General features: G+C 38.3%; 5 protein-coding genes and 1 long non-coding RNA gene across 7 annotated transcripts; 2 read left to right on the forward strand and 4 right to left on the reverse strand.

Annotated features, from left to right (window-relative positions):
• Positions 1–1328: 1328 nt before the first annotated feature.
• Positions 1329–3999, reverse strand: LOC133729289 (3-oxoacyl-[acyl-carrier-protein] synthase I, chloroplastic). Its single transcript, XM_062156784.1, has 7 exons — positions 3433–3999; positions 2777–3208; positions 2418–2591; positions 2216–2329; positions 1998–2099; positions 1761–1827; positions 1329–1664 (listed from the first exon to the last, which is right to left on the reverse strand). The coding sequence occupies exons 1-7, from the start codon at positions 3880–3882 to the stop codon at positions 1597–1599; spliced, it is 1407 nt and encodes a 468-aa protein (XP_062012768.1). The 5' UTR covers positions 3883–3999; the 3' UTR covers positions 1329–1596.
• A 1818-nt stretch (positions 4000–5817) lies between these two features.
• On the forward strand, positions 5818–9009 carry LOC133729291 (high mobility group B protein 14). Its single transcript, XM_062156786.1, has 6 exons — positions 5818–5992; positions 6422–6604; positions 7706–7763; positions 7869–7913; positions 8570–8650; positions 8759–9009. Exons 1-6 carry the CDS (start codon positions 5916–5918, stop codon positions 8807–8809), a joined length of 495 nt encoding a protein of 164 aa, XP_062012770.1. The 5' UTR covers positions 5818–5915; the 3' UTR covers positions 8810–9009.
• Positions 9010–9143: 134 nt separating this feature from the next.
• LOC133729290 (uncharacterized protein ycf23-like) lies at positions 9144–11175 on the reverse strand. Its single transcript, XM_062156785.1, has 9 exons — positions 10921–11175; positions 10730–10795; positions 10435–10509; positions 10272–10334; positions 10086–10145; positions 9899–9988; positions 9706–9813; positions 9512–9634; positions 9144–9410 (listed from the first exon to the last, which is right to left on the reverse strand). Exons 1-9 carry the CDS (start codon positions 11119–11121, stop codon positions 9273–9275), a joined length of 924 nt encoding a protein of 307 aa, XP_062012769.1. The 5' UTR covers positions 11122–11175; the 3' UTR covers positions 9144–9272.
• Positions 11176–12817: 1642 nt separating this feature from the next.
• LOC133733842 (uncharacterized) lies at positions 12818–14425 on the forward strand. 2 transcript variants are annotated; one of them, XM_062161485.1, is made up of 2 exons: positions 12818–12975; positions 13080–14425. In XM_062161485.1, exon 2 carries the CDS (start codon positions 13223–13225, stop codon positions 14135–14137), a length of 915 nt encoding a protein of 304 aa, XP_062017469.1. In that variant the 5' UTR covers positions 12818–12975; positions 13080–13222; the 3' UTR covers positions 14138–14425. The 2 variants fall into 2 exon arrangements, with proteins under 2 accessions (XP_062017469.1, XP_062017468.1); XM_062161484.1 differs by having other exon boundaries at positions 13085–14425.
• Positions 14426–18792: 4367 nt separating this feature from the next.
• LOC133734215 (uncharacterized) lies at positions 18793–21686 on the reverse strand. Its single transcript, XR_009858149.1, has 3 exons — positions 20657–21686; positions 20025–20103; positions 18793–18998 (listed from the first exon to the last, which is right to left on the reverse strand). It is a non-coding gene; the product is annotated as an uncharacterized LOC133734215 (long non-coding RNA).
• Positions 21687–25013: 3327 nt separating this feature from the next.
• Positions 25014–25568, reverse strand: LOC133728375 (agamous-like MADS-box protein AGL29). The gene has a single exon (XM_062155792.1). It carries the CDS (start codon positions 25563–25565, stop codon positions 25014–25016), a length of 552 nt encoding a protein of 183 aa, XP_062011776.1. The 5' UTR covers positions 25566–25568.
• Between the last annotated feature and the right edge of the window lie 2281 nt (positions 25569–27849).

A 27849-nucleotide genomic window follows, 5' to 3' on the forward strand; every position in this document is an offset into this window, starting at 1 on the left:
GCAACGAAATCAAAACAAAAATTTTCGTCCGCAATCTATAAAACTTCGATGTTGTAATGAAATAGAGATCGATTCAGGTATTGCAGATAATCTTCCTGACAAACCCTAAAACACAAATGAAAAGTACATACGTACCCTTCCACTTAGCAGAAAGCTCATTAAGGCCGAGCTCTTCCCGTTTAGCCGGCTTGGGACATTGTTCGAGAAACTCTTTCAGTGACAAACTGCTCACCGGCCTGTCCGGCTTATATTTTCCGGGCGTGCACCAACCAAGCTGAAATTCGCATGTATGAATTCATGTGGAAGAAAAGTGAAGAGCGGCTTGGGTCGCAATTCACCACTTCTTTTTCTTTTTGGAAAGTAAATTCGAGCCCAAAGAAGCCCAGAAACACTGAGGCCCAGATTTATTCCAAACAGATTAAAGATCAAAAACAAAGATGAAATCTAAAAGAGGAAAGTACATGATACCAAAAGAAAGCCAAGTCACCACCGGCGGAGCAAGGACGGTGGTGTAGCTGATTAGCTCTTATGGGTCTTCATAGTGTCTGAATGGCAAGTGAGGCGACTTCATGCGGATATGAGATAAAAATACGTAATCGAAATAAGTGCCTTCATTTTGTGGTATTTTTATTGAATGGGAGCAGTAAACTGTCTCCAATGTTAAATTCGCACACCTGATTCGTTCCTCTTCTAACTAAAGGCACATATATCTTCTTCAGTGCCTATTTATCACTTAAGGCACGCATCCTCCGTAACCCTGGCCCTTTTTGTAGTAATGAAAACTCCATGATTGATCCAAAATAGGCCTAAAAATAGATATCAGGATGAAGCAAAAGGTGAAGAATTGTCAAACATCATTCATCCCAACATGTTGAATCCTTTTTTTCTTTTTTTTCAATCCCAACATGTTGAATGACACGGCTATATGTCGTTCTCCTGAGCACTCTCCAAACACCCGAAAACCAGCATCATTGAGCTTTGTCAACAAACTGTAGAAACCAAATTTGCATCTCCAACTGTAGCTTATTTGCAAGCTCAACCAAATTAGAGCGGTCGTCATTCTTCAATCGAAACCATGAGTTGCATAGTAGTGAGGATGAGGCATCCGGCTTGGAAGCCTCGTTGGTTTGGACTTGTAATGGTCTCTAGCTTAGGCCTTGGCTCTTCGCTATATGAGATCCCAGGATAGACATGTTCAATAAGTGTACCTTCCCTGTACATATCTTCTTTTATGAATTTCACAAGGAACTCTGCCTCATCTGAGTCATCTCAGAGTTTGTAAAAGCATGACGACAAACATGGTTTGGCCAAATTTTTGGTTCAAACAATAAAATCAGAATAAGCTTTCCATTAAATACAACAATTCAGCATATCAACAAGTCAACAACCACACATGTAAAAGTGAAAAAATAAAAGACCTGCTACTGACCCACAGAACCTGGTATCTAATTGACTACTGTCCTTGAAATAGAGTAACTCTTGATTATTTCGCTACAACTGGCTCCAAAAATAAGAATGAAAGCAGCCTCAGATACAGTTAAGATCTCCTCTAAGCAAGACTGATGTAGTACAAAACTTGCAGACAAGCTTGGATGATCAAGGCTTGAATGCAGAAAAGGCGACGACAGAGTTATGTCCTCCGAATCCAAACGAATTTGATATGGCTGAAAATTGCGTAAACAATGTAAAGAGTATATTTAGATGGGCGGAAGCAATTAAGACATAAATGCAAAGGGAGTTTGAAGGTTTGGGATTCATACCAACATTCACTTCATGCTGCTGCTTTACATTTGCAACAGTGTCAAACTCGACTGAGGGTTCTGGATTCTGTTTGAGAATGAACAAGCCACATATCAGAAACCATTTCAATAAGGGTAAGCAAACAAAAAGCATAGAAACATGAAACTAAACAAAGTAGTACTATGCTTTGTGAATTGCTTTTCAAAATCCCGAAAACAAAAACTACCAAAACAGAGAAACTAAGAGTATTGCCATACAAATTGGTTTATGGAAGGATGTAGCCATCCTGTTTGTATGGCTTTCACTGTAGCAATAGCTTCCAAACCCCCAGAAGCACCGAGGCAGTGACCTATCATAGACTGAAACAAAGTATAAACAAGAAACATCGTCAGGAATGGCAAATCATATTAAATGATACAGAGACCGAGCCAGATTTTATTTTTTCGACAAGGATAGACAGAGCAAGATAGATTACCTTAGTAGCATTGATCTTTATCTCTTTAGTGTTCTTGAACACCTTTTTTATAGCATTAACCTCAGCCAGGTCACCCGCTAGAGTGGAAGTTGCATGGGCATTGATGTAGTTAACCTGATACAGTAATGGAGTAGTTCAGTCAATGATGCCAAGAGACGAACACTATAAATCAGAAGTAAGACAGGTTTAAGGAAGACAGCACCTCTTCAGGTGAAACACCAGCATCTTCAAGGCTTCTCTCTATGCATGTAGATACACCAAGTCCATCGCCTCTTGGATCAGTCATATGATACGCATCACAGTTGATAGCACCTCCCAAGTACTCGGCAATAATAGGTGCACCTCGTTTCATCGCATGTTCCAAGCTCTCCATTACCTGTCAACAAGATCAATCACTTCAGATGTTATGATTAAAATCAGCGTCTAAAAATATCAGCAGCAAAAAGGTTCAACTTCTATGTCAACATGCTTGTTCAGATCACGTAAAAAATAGGCAATGATCTAAGTCAGACTACAACATATTATCATTTGGCTTCAAACTCATAACCAATGCAGACTCACCAATATTCCAGCACCTTCACCCATAACAAAGCCATCTCTATCTTTGTCCCACGGCCTAGAAGCAGTTTTCGGATCATCATTTCTCTGAGACAATGCCCTGCATGCAACAAACCCCCCAAGCCCAATGGGAATCAAGGCAGCTTCAGTCCCACCAGCAATCATCAAATCAGCTTCACCCCGACGAATGTGATTCGCCGCAGCATAGAAACAGTAATTTGAAGTAGCACAAGCCGTCGAGATTGAATAATTCGGCCCCATAAAGCCCAAATCAATTCCAAGCAAAGCAGATCCCATGTTTGTAATAGCATAGGGAATGAAAAACGGGGTAATTTTCCTGTGACCTTTATCTATCAGTGCATGAACACCATCAGAAAACACAGTAAGACCACCCATCCCTGATCCAACCAGCACACCAGCCCGCGACTTATCAAGCTGTCAGTGAAGTAAAATTCAACCATTTCAGAGTCATGTACATGATTCATTACTAAATCAAAATCGATAAACAACCATAAATTCCGCTACATTTCATCAATGCATGTTCACATTTAGCAACAAATTAACAATCAGATCCATAGTTTATAACAGAATCACTACTCCTATTCAAAAAATGGAACTAAAATCGAAGTAATTGAATTATAATCAGAGAAAGTAGTGACCTTAGGGCGGTTATCGGCGCCGAGATCAGCATCTTCTAGAGCCTTCTTGCCGGCAACAATGGCGTAGCGGAGGCAATCGTCGAGGCGGCGATCGTTCTTGCCGTCAATGTAGCCCTCGGAGGTGAAGCCGCGGATCTGGCCGCCGAACCGGGTGGGGAACTTGGAGGCGTCGAAGCGGTCGATGGGTCCGACGCCGCTCTCTCCGGCGAGGAGCTTGTCGTAGTAGGTGTTGACGTCGTTGCCGAAGACGGAGACGAGGCCGAGGCCGGTGATGACCACGCGCTTCTTGGGGTCCTTCTCGCGGGTGGGGGCGGAGACGGAGGAGGAGGAGGCGGAGACGAAGGAGACGCGTCTGCAGGCGGGTTTGGGAGTGAGGTTGGGGAAGTGGGTCCGTTTGCGGAGCGGGTCGAGCGGGGCGGGTCGGAGCGTGGAGGACTGAATGGCCTGCATGGTGGTGAAGGAGAGTGGTGGCGACGCCAACGATGTGATTTTGAATCGGAGAGAAAGAAAGAGTGAGAGAGAAGGGGGGGGTTGGGATTGGTTTTTGTATGAGGAGGAAAACCTCGTTGTCTTCAGCTGCGCTGCTATATATACGCCACGTCACTCTGAAGAGGGATCTCTCAGATTCTCTTTTAAGTATGAGCACCAGGTGGGTGATCAAGCTGTTTACTATGGAACTCCTATATCTAGAGTTCAAGTAATAACTCTCACCAGTTTGTGGTCAATAGGTTTCACAGGCATGCAGTGGAAGATTAGTCTAACTTTGCTGGAGATACTTTCATGGATCTTGATCCGAATACTGATTGAGTGGGTGTGTTACTAACTCACTAATGTAAGCAATATGACTTGCGACATCAATCCCGATTAAAAGAAAAAAAGAGTGAGATAATCATTTGTTTTTTAAATAAATCTTTTTATTCTAAAAAAAAAAGAACAACAACAACTCATGTGCATTTCTAGTGGCTAGTCGAAGTAATGTAGGCGTTTGACCATCTAACTGTGTTCTTGAAGAGAAAGAGGAGGAGGAAATATTTAATTTAAACTTTGTATTATATGTGGTGCTTCTAGATATTGTTGTTTTAAAGTTTTGCCTTAGGGAATGGAAGTATGGATTATTCTTGTGAGATATGCCTTTGGAGGTTGTTTTGAAGTACTTGGCATGTACTTAGCTAAATAGTGACACTATTGTATGTGTCCCTTAAAACACATTTACTAATGATTTTATATTTTTAAGAGAGATACAATTATATATAATTGCTATGGGAGCTCACACCTTTCATGCATTCCTATTTTTCATGAAAATGCCCTTGGATATAGGAAGCTGCAAATGTAACACATGTAGTTTTTTTTTTTTTTTTGAATAAAACATATGTAGTTGTTATTCTAAGTGAATTAGCTAATTTGGATTTGGTCATCAACTTTTCACTCAATTAATATGAGTTACGCTCACCTAAAGGACAACTTGTGAGAGACGGGTGAGTATAACGGCTGAAATTAAATACATATTTTTAAGTTGTTATAATTTTAATATGTAACTGAATTCACTTATCTATCTATCACAATTTATTAGGTGAACACTTGCAAGTAATATTACTTTCACTAACGTATATTAATCAAAGAGAATGCAATTGATACTCCCAAAAATGTGACATGTCCGTCCAATTAATCAAACCTAAACTAAAAGACTCATTTTTTGTTATTGTTTTTTTGTTTCATGGAAACCCTTTACAACCTCTAGACTTGTACACATGACCTCATACACTTTGATAATTGAATAAATGTGGTGGCTCGCTGGCTCGCTAAGTTTACTGAAAACTCTCTTCTCTTTTAGAACATTCCAAAAGACTATTTCGGGACTATTTAACCATTTTGTAAAATATATGATTTTTTGAGGGAATGTGGTTGTCAATCCATTAAAAGTAAATGTAGATAACGTTACGTAATGATTCACCTATATTTAGGCTACGACATGATTGAACCATGTCTAGAAACCCTAGAGTAATCTAATGTAACATTACCATGAAAATAAGCCCAAACATATGACATTATAGGAAAAGTTTTGAAACAACTATAAAACTAACCGTAATTTATTCATATTTCAAAAAAAAAAAAAAAAAAAAATCTCTACGCAATGATTACTAATTGATGGATATAATCATCGTAATAAGTTTTGTTTTTTTGGGTACAATTGTTCATAACAATTGTTGAAATCATAAATTATTCGATTTAGTCCTTCACTTCTTCTTTTCTTTAAAGTACACAGTACAACCCAAATTCCAAAACTTCAGAACCAAAAGAAAATCAAGTACACACTACAACCCAAAATAGAATAAAGTGGATCACGGAACGACATCGTTTGACGCTGTCATGGTGTTAAAACGTCAAAACGCAGAGACCGTGGCCCCGAGCGCAGTCTGAGCCACTCACCACACAACCCAGAGTCCCAGAGCCGACTCAGCTCCAAAGCCAAGAGCACCATATACATGGCAAAGAAAACCAACGACTCTCAGGAACCAGTCTCTTCTTCCTCCACCAACGCCCCAGAGGAAGCTTCCACTCGGTAATTTTCGTCCACTGTAATTTTTGTCATCACAGTTTTATGCTCTGTTTTCGATGCTGAGAAAACCCAGTAAAACACACAAGAAATGGAGAACCAAGCAGAGAGTGGAAACTTTGGTTTGTATTGCTTGATGGGTTGTGTTTTTTTTTTTTTTTTGAGTCCCAAGGTTTTGGGAACGCAAGTTGCTTAGCCAAGTAGTTGTGTAAGGCTTAATTGGGTGGTAGGGTTTATCTTCTCAAACAAATTGGGTGGTAGGGTTTAGTTTGAAATGGGAAATTGGAGATCAATAGTTCTTTATTTTTAGTTTCACAAAGTTTTTCTATATGTTGAGGGTCTCAGACATTGTTGAATAAGAAATTGGGTTTTTACAGTCTATTTTGCTCTTGATAGTGTTTGAAGAGATCTCATAAAAACTGTGAAATTGTTTAGGAGAATGGTGTTGAGGGTCAGACGAAGCGAGGCGACAGAGAGGTTATCAAGCTTAATCAGAGCTGAGGAGAAGGAAAAGAGGGTTGTTTCAGTTAAAAGGTCAAAAACCAAGCAGAAGAAAAAAGGTGCTAAAATTGATGCCAAGATGCCCAAGAAACCACCAACTGCATTCTTCTATTTCTTGTAAGTTACCTCTTTCATTCCTTTATATGTTTTTTTTATTGTAGTTGCAGCACATATTTTCACTTTTGTGAAGGTGTATAGTTTGCCCCTATACCTGATCAAACTGCCAACATGCTTGATTATTTGCTTTGTGTGGTTCTGTTGTTCCTATGAGAACTCATCATGAGTTTAGTTTATCATCCTTTGGTGTGATTCTGGTTCTGGTCTTTAGACCTAAGATGATGGGAGATTTTCTACTTGGTGCTTTATAATAGCAAATGGAAGTTTTGGAAGGATATTCAACACTATGGTAAGTTAACATGTTACAAGAAAGTCATTTTAGGTATTTTGAACAAGAAACCTCTTTGCAGGCATTTGGTTATATAGCTATTTCCCAGGCATTTGATTATATAGCTAATTAAATGTCCTTGTGTAATAGCTTACACAAGGTCAACTGTATTTAATGTATTCAATGGAATATAATTCCCATGCAAGTTTGCAAGTCTTAGAGTTGCTTACGACATATGCATTCCTGATTGCTCTCAAATATACCAAACAGAGTGTACTTGGCTATATGAGGACCCCATGCAAGTTTGCAAGTCTTAGAGTTGCTTACGACATATGCATTCCTGATTGCTCTCAAATATACCAAACAGAGTGTACTTGGCTATATGAGGACCTCAGTTACTTCGTGCTGGGGTACTAATAGTGGTGCTTTGCAAATTATAATGTTGTTTGTGGAGATAGAGTTATGCGATTATGGTTCCTGCAGATTGGTTTCATGCATACACACCAGCCATTGTATGTAGATTTATTCACATGTATAGTTAAGAAAGTCTTTACTACAGTTGGTCAATTAGATATAGGATGCTTAGAAAGGTCACATAATGGAACAATTATCTTTTAATTTTTCTTAGCTCATTTGTTCAGAAGTGTTCTGTTTTTTCAGATAAGTGAGCATCTTCTCAATATAGTTGCATGAGTTGTAATTTAAGTGATCATTATAGTTGAAATGGCCCAAATCAGAACTCATATTTGCAATCTAAAGGTTTCAATTGATTTTTGAAACTAGCTCAGTGCGAGCAGCTTTCTCATAAACTTGATTTTCTTTTTGTGCTTAAGGGAGGACTTCCGCAAGGAATTTCAAGAGCAAAATCCAGAAGTCAAGACTATGCGTGAGGTAAGTAGGATAGAGTTCATGTGATAATGTGTGAAATTTCCTTCTCTTGTCGTCATTCCATCATTGCTCCTCCTCTATGTGAGCTAACAGTGCTTTAATATTCAGGTTGGAAAGGCATGTGGAGAGAAGTGGAAGACATTGACATATGAGGTTTGTGATCCGACTTTAGTTCACTTGGTGGACAGTTGATGTATTGAAGTAGAAGTTATAGTATTGTTGTGAAAAAAAGAAGAAGAAGAACTCTTTATGATAGTTTTTAATGTCAAGTTTGTTTGCAAAATTTTGATACCAACCCAACCTTTACATTCTATAACACAGTAAAACTTGTGTATGGCTTGTGCTTATGCATGGTTGCATATAACTTGTATAATATCACAGAGGTGTAGCAAGAGATGAATTCTAATTGATTCTATGAATGCCATTATCGACGTTGATTAGGACTTTGCTCAGGATCCATCTACTTTGCCATTATCTACATTAAATGCCATTATACTATGCTTTAGCTCAATAGAAAAAACTTCTACTTATAGCTCAAAATCTATCTATGTTGAAGTGACCCACATTAGGTTAGGTTCATAAGATTTACAGCCAAGTGATACTGGCTGTAGTATGCAATTGGTTTATTCCTAATTACTGCTTCTGGTTGTCACCAATTAGACGATCTTGCTTTTATACTCTTCTGCAGGCATGAAGCATCAAACTATAATAAAATTTTGACTGGTTACTAGTTTCCAACTATGCTAATTTAGGCCAATAGTTGCATAGAGAGTTTTCCTCATTCAACCTTTTTTCTTTTCTTATATTAGGACAAGGTCAAATACTATGATATAGCCATGGAGAAACGAGCCGAGTTTGACAAGGCCATGTCAGAATATATCAAGAAAAAGGTAAGCTCGCAAAGATTATCTTTGTGGTAAAAACCTGATTCTTATCTTACAAGTAAAGCCTATTGATTGTCAATTGCAATTTACTGACCAGATTTTAAACATTTGCAGGAAAGTGGTGAGGGTGACGAAACTGAGGATGATGAAGATTACTATATCTGACAAACATGTATCAATGGGATGAAAGTAAACCATTTGTATACTAATCATCTGTCCATTAAACAACTGTCAACGCTTGTATTATTCTTGTCTATATCTGTTCAGAATTGGATTTCAGTAGTGAGAATGCAGATTTCACAGTTGGTTGTGTGCTTTATTCAATGGAAAGATAACTATACCAACTGGATTTTAGTAGTGAGAAATGTAGATGCACCTTATTTGATCAGTACTGTCTAACCTCTCTTTTAGCTTTTACTGGTTTCTTTTGATAAAACCATTGGCAGTTCCCTCTTGATTAGTAAAGACTGTAAAGTTGTCGATGGTTTTGCCAACAATGTGTATGTACCATTGTCATGCTCTTATTCAGATGGGATGGGATGTGCTAACAATTTATATTTTATTACACTAAAGACCTGGAGGTCATCATAATTTATTTCCTCCTCTAATATAGTATTATGCGATTGAATTACAGTTTCAAAGTTTTTTCTTCGCTGGTACTACGCCTACTGGTACCGGCTGATGCTCCTAATGAATCGGAGATACTCCTGACTTCTGCAATCATCGCAACTACATCATTGAGCTTGTTAACTGCTGAGCCCACGCCCTGTATTCAACAATGATGCAAAGAAACACAGTATGTTAATCCATTATACTTTGGATCTCCTCGGAGGTACAGAAATGGAACCAGTTTCATGGTTTACTCACCACACCCGCTGCTCCTGCTGTTATGGCCATTGGTGCTGTAACTGCACTCAGTCCAGATGAACACATGACAGGAATGTTGACAGCCCGTGATATAGAGTATGCTGCTGCTAATGTTGGTGACGCCTAAAATACCAAATACCACCATCAGATTTGATTGTTGAAACAATGTCTTGTGGAATCTAGGTTGCTATTACCTTCTCGATCAAACCAAGAACGCCGGATTGGGAGGGGTTGGAACATTTTCCTCCTTCAGTCTGGATGATATCTACACCTTCCTGCTCTAGCATCTCTGCAAGCTTGACCTGTCATTCAACTAGCTTGGTTAAACCAAACAAAATGCATGGATCATTGGATCAAATATAGGCTTTCAGCAATGCTGCTTGTGACCTGGTCTGGGAGGCTTAGTGTATGTGGTACAGTGACTGATAAGGCCACAGATGGAAGAATCCTCTTGGTGTGTTTTGCTAGATTTAATATCTGTAAAACATTATAGAAAAAGAAGAGAGATCCTTGGTAAAATTTCTCTGATAGGTGAACTCTTGCTGATAAGCGTTTTAACCCTCAGATGCAGTACCTGCTCAGGAGTGAAAATCACACCCATCTCATAGAATGAGTCATAGTTTCCAATCTCAACCTACAGAAGCCATCAATTACCACAAACCGTACCGAAAAAGAAGATTGTCACATTCTGGTCAAATTATGTAGCATCGGGAGAAACGGTCTTAGTATAGTATGAAAGGAATTAGTTTGTGATTCGAACCATTAGTGCTCCTGCTTCAACAGCAGCTGGAAATGCCTCGGGATCTACAGAAGAAACACAAACCTGCATAGTGGAGACATCTCCAATCAATCAATCTTCTGGCGTGACGATAGAAATCAAGGTTAATATAGCACAAACCCTTACAAAAAGAGTATTTACGTACCGGAAGAGAAGTTAGACCAATAGCAAGCTTCACCAACTCAGGGTCACAAGCTATATCAACATGAGTTGCTCCTCCCTATATGAAATGACACATTACATAATAACAAAAAAAAATTAAATTAATTGACATTTAGCTGTGGAATCAATGAAATTTAACACCACAAAGCATAAAGAAGAAGATAATAGGCCTCGTAGTAAAATATTTTGTCACTTGGTTTAACAACAAAGTTACTTTAGCTAAATGGACGTTAATCTTATCATCTCATCTGTAAATGGAGTATGTACATGAAACAAACCTGTTCTGCAGCAGTAATGACTGATGCAACATTTTCTTTGTCAAAATTCTGCAGACCTGAAATAATCTGCAAAACAGACATTAATATAAACATGAGGTATTAGTTGAGCAAGGCCTTAAATGGAAGAATGAAAAGGTTTAATTTCATTTTCTCAGCAACAGAACTAGCAAAACATGATAGGTTTGGTTTACCTTGAGAGCTCTGCGTTCATGAAAATCTTTCAAGACTGATTCTTTAGTAGTTGACAGAAGTGCTTTGGTGGTGAAAGAGGCTCTTCTTTTCAGAGGCAAGCATGGTTTTGAAGATAGAGAATGACCCAGAAGAGGGTTTGAGATAGGTTTCAGAAGGGAGTGAGAGGTTGATGAAGTTGGAATGAAAATTGAGGCCTGCATCTTCACTCCAGCAGAGGTTTAGAGGTTTTAGAAGTCGGGAAGCAAAGAGATAAGAGAGCCTGGCAGCTAGCTATATACTGTTTTACAAGAAGATATTTCTGCTGCCACCTCAGCTAACATACATACTACATACTACGTTACTATGATTACATATTGTTCGACAAATTAATTATATTACACTATACTAAAAGCCAAACGCCAAAGCACTATTCAATATTGTTCAATGAACGGTGTCATACAGATTTTGCCCAGAATTTTGCATGATTTACCTTTCCGTCCTGTATTTTCAGCAAGTGTTGCTCTCTCTCTCTACTGGAACTCAACAATTGTTATTTGCATAAAGCACCAGCTACATATACTGGAAATCATGTGTTTCACAACACCAATGATTGTGATTGTGTCATTGTATACACATGCAAGCAAGTCTTCCTTTTATATTGTTGTGCAGTATTTAAAATGTTGTGCGAGAATACCAAGTGCAATGTATTCGTAAGTTGTATCTTTAAACCTACAAGATTTGATAAAAGGTATCAGAGTTGATTGTTCAACTGTGTGACTAAGTACAGCGCATGACAACTGTGGAAGTGCACATCAACCTCAAATGTGGATGGGGAAGGATGCATAAACGAATTCTCAGTGGTTCATTCTAGTTCAGTGCACGGTTCTCATGCTTATCAATTTGGTTTTTCATTTCTATATGTTGGCGTGTTGAGTATGCATTTAGCTAGTTTTGATAGAACATTTGCTACTAGATGATGTCGCCTAACAGTATGATGTTCATGTCCTGTGATATTGCATAATGTTAGATGTTCAAATTTTAGGCTCTCCTTCTCTCTATACCCTAAAAATAATTAAATACAGAATAAAGTGACCAGAAATCCATTGCATCTTCACCATCAGTAGCTATGGAAACAGTAGTCTGAGCAGGAAAATGTACTCAAGAACCTAACAAGTTAATCAGAAATCCAGGTCAATCATTTTTTCTTTCTAAAAATGATAGAATTGACCTGCATAGTAGGATGTTTCCTTTTAATTCTAAAAGCCAGGACTTCCATTTCCTCTGATTAGATCCCCACACAATGGAATTTGGCCAAGGAGGAATCCACCAAGGACAAAATATATACAATCATGCACAACAGATGAGAAAATTAAAGAGGATTTCTTGCCTTTCCCATGTCCTTTTGGAGATGCCATCAACTGGCTACAAGGTATATTTTGTTTTATGACTTATAAATCTGCAGGTCACTGCAGGACCATGGTTTCATCCTAGTTAAGGAATCCCTTTCGAAAAGCTAAAATGGTGGACCATAACATGCAATTCTGCCTCCCAAATGGCTCTTGCTTTCATGATTTACTTTTATTACTTCCAGCTGACCCTGTCTTCTGTTGGAGTAGACTTGTGTTTTCTGTACCATTGTACGTATAGCATTCTTGGAAGTTCAAAGCTCAATCGATCCCTACTTCGATTATCTACTAACTATATGATTTCATTTATTTTCGTCAAATTTGTCCTTTGATCACCAAACCCAAACAATAACCAGAGTCCTATATTTTAAGAAAAATCAGAAATTTACAATGCCACAAATTTCTTCTTCGTTAAGTAATTCTGCCCTTTTGCACTCAAAAAAGAAAAAGCACTTGTTTGAAAAGCTTAAGTGGTGTGCCATGACATGGATAATTGGCCTTTCCAGTTTCATGGTCTTCTTTGTATTGAGAGTGATTCAATGTAGCAAACAAAGTTTTATCGCTGGGAGTTGCTCATCTCTGAAATACTACTACCTTGGCTTGTAGTCTTTCTCTTCTAGGTTTCAGAACTCGGAGTACTGCTGCAGCCTGGATTTGATAATGTTATGGGTATATAGTCTCATTTTGTGGTATTGTTGTTGTTGCTTTTTATTATTTTTATTATTATAAATGAATTGTCTTTGATAAAACAGAGTTTTTCATTTTGAATGAAGTACAGAATTGCTATGGACTCGGAACTATACCAACTGACTTGGACTCCTAAGATAAAATAAGACTCAACGGCAGTCATCGATACCTCTTCTCCTAATTAGCTCTTATCAGAAAAACCAGAGACCAAAAACGATTTCTCTAAATAATGGAGGAGGAGGTGATTTCCAAGTTTGCAGGAAAAATTACACTCACTGAAGCTGAGCAGGAGGAAGTGATCCACGTCAAAACCCACGATTTTGAGTCCCTCAAGACCAAATTAGACCTATCTCTGGTAGGAAAGGTCCTCACTACAAATCCCTTCTGCAGAATCGCATTCGAAACCAAGATGGTCATGGCTTGGATGCCCACAAAAGCCATGAAGTTTCGAGAAATAGACGACAATCTATTCCTATTTATATTCGGAAACATGGAAGACAAGCAGAGAGTGCTTGACAATGGCCCTTGGCATTTTGAAAATGCCTTGTTGGTTCTGGACTACACAGATGGGACTGTGAGACCATCTGAAATGAAGCTGAATCGTGCAGATTTATGGGTCCAAGTGCACAACTTGCCATTGTTGGGTATGAATGTAGCCCTTGGGAGAATGATAGCCAACTGTTTGGGAAAATGCCTAGAGGTTGAGGAAGACGGTGATGGAGAATGTTGGAGAAATTGTATGAGGTTGAGAGTGAGGTTGGATGTCACTAAGCCATTGCGGCGGGGCATGAAGATTTGTCTTGAAGGGTGTGAGCCATTTTGGGTGGATTTCAAGTATGAAGGGGTACCGAAGTTTTGTTACCATTGTGGGATTTGGGGGCACAATGAGAGTGAATGTGAAGTTGTGATTGGGAAGGAAAGGGGATTTTTGTCTGTGACATTTTCTCGGATGTGGGAGTATGTATCTTCTTGGGTTGGATTGTGGTCGAAGGAAGAGGAAGCGTTTGATTTTGGGAGTGGAAATGAAGATACGAAGAAGCCAGAGGTGATTGAGGAATCGAAGGAATGTGGTCCGAAGCTTAGCCATACAGAAGGACCGGAGAGCAATGGTGATCTGGGAGACTTAACTAAGGTTGGATTTTGATTTGGTTCCATAGGGCAACATGATGTTAGTGCAGATGATTGGACAAAGGGTGGCTTTCAATCTGGTTCTGCAGTGCCAAAGAGCTGCAAGCAGACAAGAGTCATCAGAAAGGTGATCAGGCGAAATAGAAGTAACCAAACTTAAAGAAAAGCAGCCTAGCTATCTATGTGGTATGGTCCATGCCTTGTTTCTTAGGTAGATCGACTTTTAGTTTCGTTGTATTTTCTTTTGGGGCCTCAAAAACTTTTCATTGTGTCAATTAATGGACTAGGCAGTTCAACTGAAGTATCTCAGTTTTGATTATGACTTTTGCATTACAGATAAAATGGATTTGGATTCTGTGGTTCTCTCCTCATTTATGTTCTCAAATCCCTGAACTTATAGTCCTGCATATTTTCATGAATCTACGAAATGTAACTCCAAGTAATTTATGTACTTGTATATAGGACCTGCTTAAGAAAATTAAATATCACAATTGGTGATTGCCCAAAAGCAGATAATCTAAGTTGCCAAAATCAAACCATGACAAGCGTATGGAAGCGAAATCTGAAAAGAGAAGCCTAACAGGTGAACTTCTTTATTAAGATAGAGAAGGAATAGGTATTTCCAAAAATCCAAGAAATTTAAATGTCTCAGATAGTAATAGTATATATGGCATGTATGTTCTCAAATAGATGTTCTAATGATCCTGCATTGCTGTGTTAGTAATTTCAGTGTTAGTTCATGTCTGGTAGAGGAATAATCCAATGTTGCCAAGGCTAGAATAGCTGTCACGTTCTGTGGACCGCGGAATAGAGAACAAGAGAAAACTGAATGCCACACTTGTTGATTGACCAAAAACAAAGAGCCAAAAGGAACAATATAAAGAAAAGATTTGCCTCGTTGTAACAGGAAGGAAAGCTTACTTTGGGACATTAATGTAGGGTGATGGCATTCTGTTCTACTCTATTGAGAGCACAAAGCAGCAGCCTGCTTGCCTATTTCTTATTCTTATTCAAGCATTCACAAAATTCAGAATTTGCACGAGTTTGCTCCCAATGCATTTGCAAAATTGAATATAGTTTCACACATGTTCTACTCATTGTTGGATATATATCAATCTTGTATATATGTTCTTGTGGACAACTCAAACACCGAGGATGTCTCATATCAGGCACTTACTAGTTTAAACCTCTTTTGTGAAGTTGGCTATATTTTCTACGATGACTTTGTCAGCTTAGTTACCTTTGTGCAATTGTGCATCTTTGGGGCAAAGTAATATTAGAAAGCCCCAAAGCAGAGAAAAATCACGCCCAAAATAAATAAGCCGAGCATTTAAGTCGTCTCTTCTACTCTCCACCCATATAGGAATCTGATAAGCCTTCCATCCTTCTTCTCTGAAAACTCAGCAGAATACAAACAGGCAATTTGAGATATTACAATGGAGGAGGTCGTTTCGAAGTTTGCTGGGAAAGTCACACTCACTGAAGCTCGGCTGAAAGATGCGCTCCATGTTCCAAAGAAGCACTTTGAGTCCCTTCAAGCCACATTAGACTTCTCACTGGTTGGCAAGGTTCACACAACAAAACACTTCAACCGCAACGCATTCAAGACGATGATGACTACGGCTTGGAAGCTCACCAAATAAGATGATAATGTATTCCTGTTTGTGTTCGGAGACATGGAAGATAGGGAGAGAGTGTTTGAAAATGGCCCTTGGAATTTCGATAAGGCCTTGGTGGTTTTGCACTACCCTGATGGGGCTCTGCCCCCACATCGCATGAAGCTAGATCATATAGATTGCTGGGTCCAAATCTATAGCTTGCCATTGTTGGGTATGAGTAAGGTGGTAGGAACAATGCTGGCCACCTGTTTGGGAATGTGCCTGGAGGTTGATGAAGGGGAAGATGGAGATTTTTGGGGAAGGTTTATGAGGGTGAAGGTGATATTGGATATCAAGAAGCCATTAAAAGGTGGGATGGTTTTGTGTTTGGAAGGGTGTAAGCCGTGTTGGGTGGAGTTCAAGTATGAAAGGCTTCAATTCTTCTGCTTCAAATGTGGCATTATTGGGCACAAGCTAGAAGAATGAGTGTGAGGCGCCGGTAAGAGAAGCGCCATGAAGGGCTTGAGTTTTGTTCAGAGGAATAGGTAGCTTTTGTCTCAAATTATGTATGCCATTGAATTGCAACTTTGTGTTTTGATTTTCCAAGCTTTAGGATTGGAAAGTGGTGCATTTTGAGACTTGTGTGGTGCATTTTGAGACTTGTGTTTTGAAGACATTTGGCTTATGCTCGTCTGTGTTTCGGTGTTTCCTATATATGTGTTCTAAACTTCTCATAGTTCTGCATAAATTGCATAATTAGGTGCTGAGACTAGAATTGCTAGGTAAGGACATTGTAAGTGCTAGTTGACAACATATTTTAGGGTGATACTGTTGTCCCTTTAATTAGACCGTGTGAAAATGCAACTCGGGCGACAGAAGACCGCTCACAGATGCACACACTCGCAAGAAGAGAGTTTGACTCCTCTATCTTGATTGATAATTAGTGAGTGATTCTGCAAATATTGGGATTAACTCAAGGGGTGAGGGGAGAGTAGACGATATAATTAGGATCACAAAGAGAAGTTCTATCTAGCTACCCAATTAGGGGAGACACTTCTTAATAGTTGGTGTGTATTGTGCATCCCTTCCTTATTCGCGAGAATTCAGAAGAGATTAAATCTGACTGCCAGATTTGGGTTTGACATTTCTAGCTTGGTGGAATAATCAAAGCATGCAGAGACTAGAATTGCTATTCCCTGTTCTTATAGTGCTGCACAATTTCATAAGTAAAATTTATTTCTATAGGCCATGGTTGGATGAACTGAAAGACAGAAAGAGCACTGGATCTCGGCAGATTCCTCTGTTCCAAACTAGTATGGGAATTCCCAATGAAATAATAAAACTAGTAATGTTCGGTGATGTATTGACCGAAAACTCTAGCATGAAGAAGCCAAATGCCTCTAGGAGATGTTTGTTTCTGGCAGAGTGGCAGCCTTAGCAATTCCTAAAAGATAGAACTAAGCATTGACATTATGTATCAGAGCCTAATGGCCTATTGGTTAGTTTGAAGCATCAAATCTCGAAGATGAAAAACCATAATTTGCACAGCTTAAAAGAGAAAACCAGAGGCAAATTGCAGAATTGAAAGTCAGAGTTCATGAAAGAAGTCAATTAATCATTTAACTTTGTACATAAACATCTAAGCAAATTAGCAGAATTACACAGCCAATGTGACATTATTAGCTTCATCTCTTCCCCAAATCTCGTCTCCACCCCCACATATCCTTGAAACCCAAGATTAAAGACTTGAAATCTAGGCCGAATCACCCATTAGCCGAAAACTTGCACCGAAAACTGTACCCTCGAAGAACATAAAAAGAAATTCAACAGAAGAGAATTAGAGAGAAGATATCTTCAAACTCAATGGTACAGAAGAGACTCAGAAGCTGCAACCGCAGCAAAGGTAGAAGAAAGCGATGCTGAGCGCCAACACTATAGCCTCAAAAACTGAAACAATCTTGAACACAACGTCATCGTAGAAAGAAAGCTGGAGATTCACCGGCCTAAACTTGAAGGCAGACCCCAAATACTTCCACCTAACACTCCACGATTCCTTTCTCATCGACCTCCTAAACAACAACCACCTCTTCTTCCCCAACATGTTTCAGAGCTCGCCCTTCTCTAGACTTTTGCTTTGAGGGTCTGGTTTGGTTTGATGGGGATGGAACGCGGTGGTTTTTATCGAGGGGTTGAGGAAGATTCGGTTTTCTTAGTAGGCAAGGAGTTGGGGAACATGTGAATTGGCGGCGGGAAAAGGGCGTTTTGGGTAGTTTGGGTTGTGAAGAGGTGCGTGGAGCGAGTGGAAGACCAACTGCTCCGCGTTTTTGGAAAGAGTCCAGGTGCAGTTTAAACTTGAAACGTGGGGAAGTGCGAGTCCATGCATATAACTAGGCTAATTCCACGAACCAGCTGTCTACTTCCTTTCCAAGCAAGCAAGGCCAATGTAAACACTCCTTTTTCTTTCTTTTTTTGGTCTGATAATGTAAGCACTCCTATTAATTAGTCTTTTTAATTTTTTTATATAAAGAGAAAAAAAGAGAATATAACAAAAAATAAGAGAAATTACAAAGGTAGAAGTTGGGTCGATGTTTTATGTTACTTTATTGATCATGTAATAAATTGTTTTGATTTCTAGTATTATGAACGAAATCGCATATAATACAACATGATAATACAAATAATTTTATTCTTGATTCAAAGAAAAGATTACAATAAAGATATGAAAAATTCGAACCAAATCAACGGGGTGCATATAGCAGATAATAAGGAGCTGTTAAACACATTTTGTACTACGCTTGATTTTTATTTTCTCTATGATAAAAAGACCACAAAATGTTTGAAAATTTTTAAGATTTTATATTTTAATTTGTTCCAATATCTCATTTCACATGTGATATTAAATATATACGTAGCAAAACCATATGTACATAAACTATATGACAAAACGATATCAAATTAAATTTACTTCAGCCTATGAATTTATAGTTTGCCTGTCACGCCCCGAATTTTGAATAATCAATTCAAATCCGAAACATGAATAATAACAAATTACAACTAACATCCTGGGATTTTTTTCTCACAAACAACCACACTTCACAACTCTCAAATTTACAATAACCCAAATCCTCAAGTTATTTATTACAGCACACTCCCACCAAATCAAATTGTAATGCTCAAATGAGCTTAACTCGCCTCACTATTACAATTGCTGTAAAACTATAACCATTGCTCTAACCGCACGATCACCGTCCTGGTTCTCCTGTCCTGTAGGATTACCCGCTACACAATTTGAATAGTGTACCGGGAGTTGCAACAACACAAAACCCGGTAAGCTTTTTACAGCCAGTATGAGTAAACAAGAAAGAACTGTTGATTTATTAAATTACAATTCAAGTAAAATTCAACAGTATTACGTCTGCAAAGAGACATCAAACCACTCATGGAAAACCACAAGGAATACATTTTCACAATCCTCAAATCACAATACACCACACTGGTCCTGCAAACACCCAACCCACATAACACCACTCTGGTCCATCCCAATAACACGTTAGAGCTCTAACTGCCTCGTTACCTCTGACACCTTGGCCTAGGGTCAAGCAACGGCAAAAATACTTCGGTTAACACTATAACCGTCGCGCTTTGGACATCCCCATCCTCAGCACCATATACTTCGGTTAATAATAAACCGTCGCACTTTGGACATCCCCGTCCTCGGTACACAACTTCGGTTAATAATAAACCGTCGCACTTTGGACATCCCCGTCCTCAGTACACAACTTCGGTTAATAATAAACCGTCGCACTTTGGACATCCCCGTCCTCAGTACACAAACACTCCGGTTATCCATAACCGTCAAACTTCGGACACCTCGTCCTCAGAATCCTACATTCTCCAACTCTATACATACTCCAATGTAAATCATGAATATTAACAAGAACTCATCAATCATGATCATCACATATAAATATGATAAGTCAAATTTCAAACCATAATAAATAAATCATCACAATTCCACACTCTTCAATGTCACACCATTCCACATATAATCACGTAAATATATATATATATACGTAATCACCCACTCAGGAATGACCACTAATACCAACTATAGTTCACACAAGAAAATCATGAAATTCATTTTGTATAATTAAATCATTTTACTTACCTATGGACCGTAGTTGATCAAGTCCATATGATTTAAAACAAATATTTATTCCATAAATATTTTCACACAATTACTACAGAAAATAAAGTAATTAAAGGTACTCGGTTCGTAATATGAACCACGTGAGGTTTACTCACCTCTAAATTCCCGCTGCGTCTTCTTAACAGCTCAAAATACAATTTCACGAATCGTCCGCCAAATCAAACCGTCGATCACCTAATCAAACATGACCTTAACTTAGCCAATAACTCAAAAACATAATCAAACGACAATCCAACGGTCGGATTGAAATTACATGATGATCCAACGGTCGGATCCTCACGGATCGCCTTCCTAATCACTGTTTTGCATTTATACGAAGATCCAACGGTCGGATCTTCGCCCATGACCACACAAAGCCACTGGGACAGTCATAAGATCATCATATCAAAACTACAAGTCCATCTGACGGTCCTAACTTCACAGATCACAAATCTAACGATCGAAATCGATCTAAACTTAAAAATTCATAACTTAATCATACGATATCCAAAAATTGCGTATAATATATCGAAATGATCGTATTGAAATATAGAATCTGAAAATGTACAGAAACCATATTTTTGATCCCCGGAGGTGGCCGGAAAGGGCCGCCGGAGTTAGTGGCAGAGCCGCCGCCGACCACCACCAATGGTGTCGGGGCCGGGCTGCTCTTCTTCCTCTCATCATGCTTGACAACTTTCATAACTAGCACGAAGTCTGAAAATGACCGGAAGGGGTCGAAAATTACCTTGAACAGTATGAAGGTGGCCGGAATTTTCCAGAAACCGGCGAGAAACTGCAGAAAACGGCGAGCTCCAATTCGACGTAAAAACGTCAATTTAAGGCTTCGATTCCTTCTGAAGAGTTGTTAAGAAACTCAAGAAGAACTCACTGGTTCAAGAATCACAGAAAAATATGGTCTGTAGCTCGAGATATACCGATCGAAAGCTTCGGTGGTCGGAAAAATTCCAGAATTTTGCAGAATCCGGCAAGGCTCGATTTCGACGTCAAAGCTTCAATTTCAGGCCTCGATGCCTTCTAGAGAGTTGTTAATAACATCAAGGGGAACCCACTGGAAAAAGAATCAATCAAAACGATGCACTACAGCTCGAGATATCTTGATCGATAGCTCCGGTCTCGTTCTTGGTTGGGTTTGACTTGCAGCCACTGCTACGGGCCACGCCGCCGTGTGAGGCTGCTTCTGGGAGTTTCAGGAAGTTGAGGCGAGCTTGTGGATGGATTTTGGTGAGGATTGGTGACCGGTAGCTTGAGATATCAAGCTTGTTTCCAAAACGAGCTCAAACCGGGCGGAGCTTCCCGCCGCCGCTGGTGGCCGTGTCACGGTGCAAGGCTGCCTCTGGAAGCTGCGCAAGGCTGAGACGAAGCAAAAGGAAGTGGTTCGACGCCGTTTGGTGGCCGGTGGAGGTAGAGAGAGACCGAAGAGCCTTTGCTCTGTTTTCGGTTTCGGTCGAGCGAGAGAGAGAAAGAAGAAAAAAAAAGAGAAAAAGAAAAAGAAGGAAGGAGACCCGGAGGAAAGGAAAAGGAAAAGGAAAAGGAAGAAAAAGAAATTTCTAAAAGAGAATCCGAGGAAAAGAGATTATAAAAAGAATCTCATATTTCCAAAATTCGTAACATAATCGTACGAACTCCAAAAATTTCGTTCGACATATGCACGCGATCATATCGACGAGCTCTACAACTTTTATGAAGGAAGTTTTTCCCAAATTCCGTACGTAGAAAAGTCGATTTTTCTTGAATCGCACAATTCGAGCTTTTGTTAAAACGAATATTTCGAAACTTCGATAATTCAAAAAGTTGAATTATTTCGGGTAATATTCGTGAAAAAGCACTTTAATCAATTCGCACAATTTCACGAGACGAAATGGAAAATTTCGGGTAATATAGCAGATAATAAGGAGCTGTTAAACACATTTTGTACTACGCTTGATTTTTATTTTCTCTATGATAAAAAGACCACAAAATGTTTGAAAATTTTTAAGATTTTATATTTTAATTTGTTCCAATATCTCATTTCACATGTGATATTAAATATATACGTAGCAAAACCATATGTACATAAACTATATGACAAAACGATATCAAATTAAATTTACTTCAGCCTATGAATTTATAGTTTGCCAGCACATTGAATGCATGTGTTTGTTATCCCAACACAATAAGTATGTGCTTTTGAAAGGAGAAATTCATGCCAGATGAACGAATAGGTATAATTGACATGAAACCTAGTGCGCGCTGATCTCCCTCCATGTCAATTCTTTGAACAAATTAAAAGGATTTGATCGACTTGAAAAAGATTAAAATAAAAAAATAAAAAAAGGAAAAGCAGATAGAATATGGCACGTACTCAACTGACGTTCAGTTTTGATTAAATATATGCATCCAAGTATTGATCCATTCAGTTCATGAAACCAGTCTGTTACTGATTGGGTTCGAATCAATATATTTTTCCATTATTCTCTGGGATCTATCTTTTACCGAAAGTGAAAAGGCAAAGGGAATTTTGCAGTCATGGTATTTGATATATATAGTGGAACAGGGGTGAGCTGGTTTGCCAAGAAACTGATAATGTTATTGTTTAGATACCCGATTAATTCAAAGGAAGCTATAGCTTGCGGAAGAAGGCAGGAAATTTAGTGTGCTTGTGCGCGTTGCATGTCAAGGTCATGCATGACATAGTCACAGGCACACTCCAAAAGAGAGGTCCATGCATACAACTGTGTATGAGTTGGTCGCCAACCATCTGCAGAAGATAGGTAAAGTATTCTATGGCCGCCAATATTGCCTACAAAGCCAAGTCTTTTGCATCTACTTAACTCTTAGTTTCTAGCTAGGTCTCCACCCGCGCCTTTGCTTTGGTCTCCCAGTGCATAGAACAAAATCAGTGACAGGCTAAGAAGAGATGAGATTTTAAAGAAATGGTTGATCCTTTTCTCATATATATGGGCCACTTTAAATTTTGGGTCTTTGAACCGTTTTCATCTATACTATTATTAAGAGAAGAGGCTTTGTTAGCCAAAACAGAAAAAATGTACCAAAATGACCCTAAAATATTAAAAAACTATACAACTCATAAAACAGATGGGGGTGATAAAGTCAAATTACAAAATAAAAAGAAAATATATAAAAAAATGTGAAAATGAGAAACAGATAATCAAACTACCCACTTTCATCATTCCATGAAAAACTACCGTAAATAACTTCCCACTCTCTATTAAAAAAAAAAATTCAATTTTCACACACATAGTGTGTGGCGCCATCTAGTATATATAGCTCATTTGGAGTTTCTAAACACAAAGTGGATCTAACACGAAATCAAACACAAATGTGTAATGACTTTTTTTGTATTTACAAATTACAATGATACAATCTATTATTTTCACATGTAAGTTTACATTTAATTATTCTGTGGTTTCGGACTACCGTGTGACATTGTTATGTGGTGGTCCGGACCAATCATATTACATGAATTTGGTGAAGACCTTGCAGAGGGTGAAAAATAAATAAATTAAGAGAACCAATCATAAATAAGTATAAGTTATGTGGACCAATGACATCAACCCGAACTACCACGTGTACCATAATCCGGAACTATGTTATATATTAGGATTTATAGTTTGCTATTTCATTGAAATTATGTGGTATGTTCGTGTGATACAAACAACAAAAGTATGTGGATTTGACAAGAAATTCATGCTCAAAGCGAAAGCTGTGGGCCGCGCACTATTGGCCAAAATAACTCGAAGCCAAAATAAAGTACCACCTTGCTATGTCCTCAAAACCAAGGACCTATAATATTGCAAATAATACCTAATAATGGGGTAATAATGCAATTAGCCCCGTGTGAGACGGACAATTTTTTTTTTTTTTTTTTGAAATGGGGCTGGTGCGGCTGCCCTTAAGCCTTGATTAATGAAACTGCAGAATACAAGGGGGGGGGGACATGAAACCTGAACCCCAAATTACAATAAGCATCGAGAGAACATCCTGAAATAATACCAGGAGTCTCCACCAAATCTATGTATTCTAACAAGCACCAATTAGAATCCAACGGACAATTTTTAGGTGAACAAACATATTCACCCCCATTGTCGATTAACATACTTTTACTTAATAAATTTATAATCCAACGGTTTATATCTTAAATTAGCCTTAAAGACCATCTCTGTAAAACATCAATCGAATCGGACATCGTTTAATTATCTAATTGAATCAAACAAATAGATGGTTCTAACAACACTTACTACTATTATGATGAACTGTCCATGTATTTCATAGAAAAAAAATAACTAAAAGGTCATCAATTTGATTGATTTTTTTACAAAACTAATATTTGTATTACATTATACAACATGAATGGTTGGATTAGAAAATTATAAAGTTATTATGCGTTAATCACAAGAGATGGTGAATATGTTCATTCATCCAATGAGTGAACCTAAGAATTGTCCGTGTGAGACCCTCTTAGAAAGGGTATCACATTTTCTTAGGAAGGATACCGCATTTTGAGGAAGGAATTACTTATGAGTTATACGTAGGTAAATATCATTAATGGATTGAGTCATAAATATAAATATGTTGACAAGAATAATAAATATCATAATTTGGAGCATATACGGGTCTACCAACCATCATCTTTTGAAATCGAACATGTTATATTGTCGACTCTCTCTTTTCCGAAGCATATCATGCTTCTTAAGAGCCGAATTGCACTAATAATAACTCTCATACGATACAATCATAGGGTCACTCAAGACATGGATTCAAAAGAACTATTGAGTTATTAACATAGAATTAAAGTTACAATTTTTCGAAGGAATTAAGGGGCCGGTCATCGATCTTAAGTTTTTGGTTTGGAGAATCTAAACAAATTCTTAATCTTCAATGCATTTGGCAAAAGAATTGACAAATCTAAATGGTTAAGCACACATAAGACATTTCTAGCAACAACCATATTTATTTATCTTTCGACCCATTACACTCATAAGGAAAATTTCTAATTCTTTTTCTGGTTTTGACAGCAAAATTCTAATTCAGAAACAAGAAAATCTAAACCATGGTGTTACTACAAATTAAGTAAAACCCCCTCAGCCACTTTTAGCAACAGTCTTCTTAGTCTCTTTCACCGGCTTGTTTGCCAGGAGCAGCAAAGAAGACGATGCCTCCATGTCACTCTCTCTTGTCTTCACACTCTCGCGCAACTCCTCAAGCGACTGCTTCACTTTTACAAGCTCACCTTGGCTCCTCTCCTGGATTGGAAGCCCCCATTTCGTTTCTGCTTTCACTAGTGCCTTAGCAATCACCTCACCCCTTTTCTTCTCAGCCTCCAAATTCTTCACAACATCGGCGAGCTGTTGGTTTAGCCTCTCCACTACTTTTCCAGAACGACGAACACCACGATCATCAGTGTTGTCCTCTTCCTCCTGATTTAGAAACCTGTCTGCTACTGAGTCCACATTTGGGTTACCAAATGAGAAGGGCTTGCCTCCGGGAGAGAAAACAACGATGGCCACCTCAGCACCACAGAGGGTAGCAATCTCATGAGCTTTCTTAAAAAGTCCAGTTCTGCGCTTGGAGAAAGTCACCTGCCTGGAGCTGCTGTCCATCACCTTCTTCATCTCAATTTTTCTCCTCCCCATTTTTGATTGAAAAGAAACAGATTCTAGGAAACTATGAGAATTGGATTGAGTTTTGTAGCTATATAAGAAGGTTCATTGTTTCTAATATAGGGTTTCTGGCCCTGAATTAATTCCATGTGTGATTTGCTGGTATGGGAAGTTTTAAATTTTGTTTCCTTCTTTGTCTATATGCTTCCAAATTCAATTAAAGTTGAACACTTTTGGGTTGGCATCATTTATTTCCAATTGAGAATTCCAGATTTTTGAAAGGGTACATTGAATTATAAGCTAAACTGTTAAACTTGGTTGGATTGCCTTTTTTAGCTTTAATTAACGTTCTTTTGTAGCTACCAAAGCTTGTTGTTTTGGTGGATTGTTAGCTTTGCTGTTTGAGATGGCTGTAGGATTGAAATACTTCACCAATGGATGAATTGTCTGTGAGGGATCAAGGGTAGGAAGAGATTCTGGATTTCTGGTAAAGTAATATATACTTGAAGCATAGTTTGTTCTCTCCAAATGGTTGTGTTTTTTTAATTTTTAATTTTTTTTTTTTGAAAATTTTTAAATGGTAGCTATAAATAACTAAATATGATGTAAATCATTTGTATCAATTAATGACCCCACTTGAACTGTGACAATGCATGCCCCCAAATGGCAAAGAGTAGATTAAATTTTTTTCCTTAATTGTTCGTTTGCTTTTATTTATTTCCTAAATTAGGGTATTGATACTATTTTTCAATTTTTACACTCATGCACACTTCTATAGGTTTTTGTCGCCCAACTAGGTGCAACTCTTCATTTCGTTTTATTTTAGATGCGTGGAAAATGAGAGAGAGGTATTACATATATATTGTTATTCAATATGGTTTCACCAAAAACAAAAATGATGTTTCCCACATTAATTTAGTTTCTATTGTTATTCCTATCTTCCTTATACACCAGTAGGCACAACTTGAAGACTGTTGATACATGTCAAGTATAATTCTTTGACATAGTGATTGAGAAGAAAAATGAATTAATCAAATGAAAAGCAAGCAGGTGTTGAAATCGATTTTCATAGAAAACACATATAGCTAGACAAGGTATGCGTATACGTTACCAACACTAAGAGAAGAAAATACTCACAGGAAAAAAAATACTAAGAGAAGAAAATGGAACTTTAATTAACTTTTATTTAGAAAAAAAAAAAAAAAAACTATAATTACAAGCCTTCACCCTCTCTAGCTAGAAACCCTTTACATTGGTTTTTGGGGAGAAGGATTGGATTGTTCAGCAGAAGTACTACTCCCTGCCTCACCAGATGAGTTTCTCTCCTTTAGATTGTTTAGGAGAGATGTGTGCAGCTCCGCAAACTTGGCATGTAGTTCATTAAGCTCTTTCTCATCGAGCTCTTGGACGTTGGCCTCCCACCAGCCTTTCGGCTGGTCTCTCCGCGCCTCTTCGCGCTTTTGAAGCTCCTTGCTTCTTTCTTCCTCCTGCCGCACTCGTCTTTCGACCTCCTTGAGTTGCTGTCGGAGTTCGGCCACTCTCGTCGTCTTTGTGTCCTTCATCTTTAGAATCTGATAGTTTAACCCTAAATCAAATAAGAGAGAAAAATGAGACTCTTGTTTTGTGTTGGCGACTTGGCGCGCTTTGCAATGGAGGCTTGCTGGTTTGCTCTTCCTTTTGTTATTTGATGAGTTTATATAGGAGAAAAAACACAGATCTGGTCTGAAATGGTTTTGATCAACATATATCTTACCTTCTTCTCATTCATCATTCAGATCACTTTCTCCTTAGGCTCGAATTTCTTAAGGTTGGCACTTTAAATTTCGCATATTGCCCACTGAGGAGAGACTATGAAATATTGGGCTGGTTAATTGTATCCTAATTATTGCATGTTGAGTTTTTGGTAACCAAGTGAACCAGTTAAGGAAGTTGCACATTCTGACCCACCCAGAAAAGGCCAGGCCCAGTAAAACAATACAATTGAACAAACCTAACAAAGGGGAAGCCCAAGACTAGTTATACATAAAATTACATATAGCCCAAGATGTAGAAAGCCCAAAGATGCATTTACAAGATGATACCTAATTATCTACCAATCATCTAAATTGTTTTGTATTTATAGTGAGGAAAGAAAATATTATATGACACTGAAAAGAGAAGAAAAAAGAATTAAGGGAGTGTAATTAAAAAAGAAGAAGAAATAAACTAACCAAAATGAAATCGTAAAAGTAAAACAGCATCTACCAAGGCGTAAGAGAAAGCCTGCAAAGAGGATTCTATTGTGTGTGTATATATATCCTCTCCATTTCAATTTTTT

This window comes from Rosa rugosa, chromosome 2, assembly GCF_958449725.1.
Source record: "Rosa rugosa chromosome 2, drRosRugo1.1, whole genome shotgun sequence".
NCBI lineage: Eukaryota > Viridiplantae > Streptophyta > Magnoliopsida > Rosales > Rosaceae > Rosa > Rosa rugosa.